This window comes from Prionailurus bengalensis, chromosome A1 (assembly GCF_016509475.1).
Source record: "Prionailurus bengalensis isolate Pbe53 chromosome A1, Fcat_Pben_1.1_paternal_pri, whole genome shotgun sequence".
NCBI classification, from domain to species: Eukaryota; Metazoa; Chordata; class Mammalia; order Carnivora; family Felidae; genus Prionailurus; species Prionailurus bengalensis.
In genome coordinates, this window is record NC_057343.1 from 116125791 (window position 1) to 116132731 (window position 6941).

Below are 6941 nucleotides of genomic sequence, written 5' to 3' on the forward strand. Positions count from 1 at the left end.
ATTGGACTTCTCACCAGTATTATCTCGTTCAAATTACGTTGACCGGAAAAAGAGATTTGACAACACTAATTAAATCTTCAGTTTACTAAATTTGTAAGAATGTATGTTTGTGTTCTAGGTATAGACTATGTGATACCTAAAACAGGGTTTTACTGTAAGCTGTGTTCACTCTTTTATACAAATGAAGAAGTTGCAAAGAATACTCATTGCAGCAGCCTTCCTCATTATCAGAAATTAAAGGTAAGGCTGAACCTAAAAGAGAAGAGTTCTTTTATGAAAACTAACAAATAAGTAAATTTGTATAAAGTAAAATGTGTGTGGTACTTTCTGTAGACCCATCCTAGAGATGACACATTTACTTCTTTATTGATGGGCCTTAAACAGTTTAGTGGATTCTAGAAACATCTCTTGAGCCTTTTTCTATGGTACATTCAATTGAATAATTTTCTAGCCATGTTCTAAAATTCTGATGTAATTAAAGTTACTTAAATATTCTTGACTAAGCGTTGTGAGAGTGTAATTTCTCTAATTGGGAAGATCCTGGAGGCCTGAAATCCCAAGTGGAATAATGAAAAGCTTTTTCAACTTCTATAAAGTGCCATGTCTCTTTATACTTAATGATGTTTATATCACCTTTAAGTTGTTTATTAATAATGATATTTTGTGAGTTATATGACCAATGAGAGATAAAGGTAAAAGGATAAATGAATAAATAATCATAACAAATTTCTCTTACTAGATTTTGAAATTCGGTGTTGTTGTTAGTGACTTTTTTAAGGACTATTGAAACAGATAATGGTATAAAACTTGAAAGAAGTTAAAGAACTGAATTACAGATAAACTGTTTTTTTTCCACTGCTTTCTAATACAGAGCTCATTGTATACTCAGTCATCAAATGTGCTCTGTATGTTGATTTAGATGGATAAAGATAGGCTTGAATTTAGGAAATAATTCCAGTTCTTGGCTATGTCACTAGTTTTTTTTTTTTGTTTTTTTTTGTTTTTTTTTTTAATTTTTTTTTTCAACGTTTATTTATTTTTTTTGGGACAGAGAGAGACAGAGCATGAACGGGGGAGGGGCAGAGAGAGAGGGAGACAGAGTCGGAAACAGGCTCCAGGCTCCGAGCCATCAGCCCAGAGCCCGATGCGGGGCTCGAACTCACGGACCGCGAGATCGTGACCTGGCTGAAGTCGGATGCTTAACCGACTGCGCCACCCAGGCGCCCCTGTCACTAGTTTTAAATGTAAATGTTCTTTGCTACCTGTATGTATCTTCCCGTTATGCCTATGAAAAAAGAATGGTGGGGGGCGCCTGGGTGGCACAGTCGGTTAAGCGTCCGACTTCAGCCAGGTCACGATCTCGCAGTCCGTGAGTTCGAGCCCCGCGTCGGGCTCTGGGCTGATGGCTCAGAGCCTGGAGCCTGTTTCCGATTCTGTGTCTCCCTCTCTCTCTGCCCCTCCCTCGTTCATGCTCTGTCTCTCTCTGTCCCAAAAATAAATAAACGTTGAAAAAAAATTAAAAAAAAAAAAAAAAAGAATGGTGGTTAATCCCATTAGTAGCAGCAAACAAATAATACTTGTTTTGGTATTTAGCTGTATGGAGGCAGAAACTGTTACAAAGAAGAGTATTAAGACATAAGTTGTATCCTGGTATTTGATACTTTATAAATGATAGACTTGTAAATATTTTCTAGCTATTATAGTTTTCTAGATATTTGTTCTATTGGAGGTGTTCCAAAGAGAGGTGGCTCTCTTTATTCTAAAGGAACTTTGTCAACTTCATTAAAATTTACCATGCACTACATTTTTGCTGATTATGATAATGACTTGATACTTTCCTGAGTGTTTTTTCCCTTAAGGATATAGTGGCTTTTAACCCTCTCAGCAATTTGGAGAAACTGTGATAGAGTTGAGAAATTCTACCCCAAAGTCAAAAAAACTTTGAATCTTTTAGATTTGTTGAGGGAAGTTTACTTATTAATGTTTTAGTATGTCCAAGAACCCTAGAAGTTACAGGTCTGTAATGCAGGGGCCACTGCTTTTGTAAATGAGGTGTTCTGGGGGAACACAGTCACAGTCATTCAGTTAAGTACTGTTTATGGCTGGTTTTATTGCTGTAACAGCAGAATTGAGTAGATGAAATAAAGAACAGCCCACAGACTTAAAATAAATACTGCTGGCTGGCCTTTTAAGAAAATGTTAGTTTAATGAAAGGCACACTGAATAAATGCATGTTATTTTAACTAATCTGTGTTTTTGGAGCAGTGGCAGTTCTTCTATGCAAGTATGGTCTTTGTTTTCTTAACTGTGTGAGTTAATATTAATTGCAAGTTGAAATAATCTTTTTTTCACATTTTACCATTCTCCCCCATATCTTGTGTACTGTGAACTAGTTTAGTTTTGTACACTGACTTAACAAGAATAATTGAATTTGTAAAATATTGGTAAGGTTGTAGTTAAATTACACTCAAATTCTGAATAAACTTGGATAGAATATTTCATTTTGGAATTCACTTAGGTGTTTCTTATGTGATTTAACCCCTGTAATTTTTTTTTCCTTTTCAGAAATTTCTGAATAAATTGGCAGAAGAACGCAGGCAGAAGAAGGAAGCTTAAGATGTGCAAGAAGCTTAACAGTTTCAAAGAAAATAATGGTTTTTTGTTTTTAATGTTAACCTTTTTTAAATACAATACTGGTAGTTAGAAGAAAACTATTGTACTCTTTTGTTTTAGTGGAAAAATATTAGATGTCCATGTGTTAAGTGTTACAGCAAAAATACATATACGGTTAAGTTAATGAAGAATTGTTTTTGTTTTATCAAAATGGTAACAGACAGAAGTACATTGTAGAGACTGACTTGTAAGTTACTTAAGACAACTTGCACCACTAAGAAAAAAGATACCTAGAATCATTCAGAGAAATGAAATTTAGTTCCACGCTTCAAAGAAATGTCAAAACTTTTGATTCCATTCAATAAAGAACAAAACCAATGGTATTTTTATTACTTTCATCTGAAACATTCCGCATTTTAATCTGAGCCTTTTGCAGACTTCTCATCATTTGGAGTTTGAAGGTTTTTGGTTGCGTTTTATTTGGATATCTTCATTAATATGAGATTGGCAATTATAATGCAGGTGCAGTTTTCTTTTAATGTCATGCTGTTGTTTAGGTAATAAGAAATACTAAGTAATTGGCTTTAGATTTTTGTAATTTTTTTCCCCTAAGTTCCTGCTAGATTTCGTATTCTAGTAGTCAATGTATTTTCAGTGAAATGTAAAAATATTCCCGTTCCCTTTGAGCAGTATTAATTTCTTGAGATCTTATTGCTTGTCACTTGAATCCTGTAGCTGTCATACATCTGGTATAAGCAACATTTGATTTTTGAAGTGTGTAGACCATCTCTTCATATTTCAAGATGTAATTTTACATTTCTGCATTTTAAAAAGTTTGGCCATAAACTAGACGCACGCTTCTAATTCATATACCTGCACATGTGACCTTTGTGAACAGAAATTTGCATGTATAATCTGTGTTTACTTGTAACTTTCTGGTAATATACTGCTTATATCTGTGGATTCAAGTTTCTGAAGTGAATACCAATAAAAAAACAAAAAACCTAGGCCAAGTTCATTGGTTATACATATTTGGAATGTTAACCAATATTTTTGTCAGTTGTGGTTTTTATTCACTGTTACGCTCTTTTGCATGCTTTAACAAATTATTACATTTTTAATCTAGAGTGTTCTAAAGACTGCTACTAAAGAACTGAGTTTTAAAGTTTTTGGTGCTGGTGGATTTCTTGTTCCTGTTACATGACAAAAAGTGGTGTGTGGAATGGGGCTTTTAAAAACCTTTGGACATTAAAATGCTAAGGGTGAAGAAATGGTAAAAGCTTGTGTTTAGGCCTAAGTATGAAACAGTAAAGTTGGGAATAACATGGAATATCAAGAATTAGTTCTACTAGCTTTTCAAAATCTGTTGGGATTCTTGGTATAAGGGATTTATTACCTATTGTTAAAAAATAAATTTTTAATTTTAAAAAATACAAGAATTTCTAGGAATTCTTTGAAACTCTTAGATCCAGGTGTATTAAAAGATGAATCAATTTTATGGTATACTTCTCAGAGGCAGTTAATGTTTTTCTAATGTGACATGTACAAAAAATCCTTGCCAGTTTACTTCTGTAGTTTAATTTTGGCCTTTACTAATTACCAGCTTTTAATTCCAACTTAACTAACAGCAAGCAACCCAAAGTATTTTATGTGCATTGGAATCCCTAATTGTTTCCTGTCAGTGATAGCTTTTTTCCGTAGGTCCTACTTTGTTGGCTGTACCAGGCTGTACAAAAAAAAAAAGTTTAATGTCTTCATTTGATAACATTTAGGAAGCAGAAATTCTCATACATAAATTACCAGTGATAGATAAATCTGTAACAGCTATTTCCCAGATTATGGCAAACCTTTTTTCATGGGAATGTTTCCACGTAAACCTGCTGTCAAGTTTAAGAACATTTTGCCTGACACCATTTTAGCCTTTAGGTAAATCCTCTGTGAGGGAAAATTTTAGAAACCCCTTAAATTAATAGTAGTAGTATTTTTTAAGCCTATATAGCTCATAAATGTGGGATCTCAGAGTGACTCTGATAAGGCTTTCATTGACTAGCTGTAAAACTGATTAGGGTACCCTAAAAGTTTCACTTGAAATTTTATTAATGAGCAGAGTGAATTTCTGGCCACCAACTACACCATCTCCTATAGTCTCAGGTTCTAAGGAAAATTTTAAGGTACTCTATTCCCTGAATTCCTTCTTAGAGGTTTCCTCGTGCCCCTCTTTTAGGGTGATGGGGAGCACAAAATACAGCCTGTTAAGTGTTAATGGCAGGTATTAGAGTTATCAAAGAGGAATAGACTTTATTTTTTGCCTAGCTTTGTTCATGATGGGTTTTCAGTGGGTTTGAACAGTAGAATGTAACATTACTGAGTAAAGAGAGTGATGTGTAGTGGAAACCTGCTGGAACACTGCAGAACATTATTTAAAAACAGCGGGGTGCCTCAGTTGACTCAGTGGAGCATGCGACTCTTGATCTTGGGATTGTGAGTTCAGATCCCACTTTGGGTAGAGAGATTCCTTTAAAATCTTAAAAAGGGGTGGGGGCACATCCAACTTCAACTCAGGTCACCATCTCTCGGTGAGTTCAAGTGATTGCAGTGAGTTCAAGTGATTGCGTTGGGCTCTGGGCTGACAGCCTGGAGCCTGCTTTCGATTGTCTCCCTTTCTCTCTGCCCTTCTGCTCATGCTCTGTCTCTCTCAAAAATAATAAACATTAAAAATTTTGAATCATGAAATGTTAGGTCCAGTCAGTGTGGGTTATTTAAGATCGCTTGTACTTGGGCTGGGAGCAGCTCTGTGTGGTCTCTTTTATTGGTCTCCATTATAGAATATAGCTTAGTATAGCTGAAAGCTCAAGTATTGAATGGTAATGGGTTTGGGATTGTGTTCTCTGGCAACCCTGAGCTGTTTGTTAGCTGGGGTTAAAATGCCCTTCCAGGGACACCTGGCTGGCTCAGTGGGTAGATCTTGTGACTCCCCTCCCCACCCCCCAATGTTTATTTGCAAGAGAGGAGACAATCCAAAGCGGGCTCCACACTCAGCTGCCAACACAGAGCCTGATGTGGGGCTTGAGCTCACGGATTAGGAGATGTGACCTGAGCCAAAGGTGGAAGCTCGACTGACTGAGCCACCCAGGTGCCCCTGAGCATGTGACTCTTGATCTTGGGATTTTAAGTTCGAGCTCCACATTGGGTATAGACGTTACTTAAAACCTTTTTAAAAGCAGAATGTCCTTCACTTTGATGCTAGTCCTGTGACTGTTAGGCGTGAGGTCAAGATTTTTTAAGAGTTGGGGCACTTCAGTGGCTCAGTCAGTTGAGCATCCGACTGTTGATTTCAGCTCAGGTCATGGTCTCAGTTCATCAGAACAAGCCCCATGTCAGGCTCCACGCTAACTGCAGAGCTTCCTTGGGATTCTCTCTCAAATTTTTAAAAAAGATGCTTAGAGTCAACACTAGTAACAAAATGATAGTGTGAATTATTTTCCTTTAGTTTGGTTCTCAAATGTTAGCATGCATCAGAATTATCTGGAAATTTTGTTAAGACATGGCTGTGGAGCACCTGGATGGCTCAGTTGGTTAAGCATCTGAATCTTGATTTTGGCTCAGGTCATCTCAGGATTCATGAGATCAGGCTCTGTGCTCACAGCTTGGAGCCTGCTTGGGATTCTCACTCTACCCTTTCCCCACTCAAGTGCTGTCGTGTGCTCTTTCTGAAAATAAAATGTGGCTGGGTCACTAGGCACTAGCTGGGTTAAATTTCTAATTTGCTAGTTTAGGGGTAGTCTTGATAATTTGCATTTTTAACAAGTTACCAGGTGATGGTGATGTCACATAAAGAGGCCACACTTTGAGAATGATTGTCTTACCTGTAGCTGAACAGAAGTATTTTGGTTAAGCAGTTGAAATCGAGCCTGCTTTAGGAACTCCTTTGGAAGTGCTGCTTTTGCTACTGTTGCAAACAACTACAGGAAATGGTGGAGAATAATCACCATTTGGAAGCCTGTGCAAAGCATTTTTATAAAAACTAATGGGAGATACTCCATTTCAGAACCCTAGATACTGCTTTCCCAAGTGTGTTTTTTATCTTTTGCTCAGAACATTCGAGTCGTAATTTTCTGAGGACTTGGTACAATCACATTTCAAGGAAAGCTAGTGCGGCAGAAACAAAGTCTTGGGAATTCACTATTTTGCCTAACTGGATGTTTCTTTTCCTTTTTTCTCTTTTTCCACTGTGAATTACAACATAGTAACTAGTGAAAAAGCTTAATAACAACTAGTTTGTTGAAGTTTCAAGTGAATAGCAAAATGAAAATAGCTACCTCAGTCCC

General features: G+C 36.6%; 1 protein-coding gene across 16 annotated transcripts in view; it reads left to right on the forward strand.

The window, feature by feature from the left end:
* The window catches only part of MATR3 (matrin 3), a 30065-nt gene extending 26445 nt beyond the window's left edge, over positions 1 to 3620 (forward strand). For all 16 annotated transcript variants that reach the window (XM_043589143.1, XM_043589192.1, XM_043589169.1 and 13 more), the window contains 2 exons: positions 119 to 240; positions 2566 to 3620. In XM_043589143.1, the coding sequence (XP_043445078.1) occupies positions 119 to 240; positions 2566 to 2616 (173 nt within the window). In that variant the 3' untranslated portion in view covers positions 2617 to 3620. The remainder of the gene's footprint in view (positions 1 to 118; positions 241 to 2565) is intronic.
* Positions 3621 to 6941: the final 3321 nt, after the last annotated feature.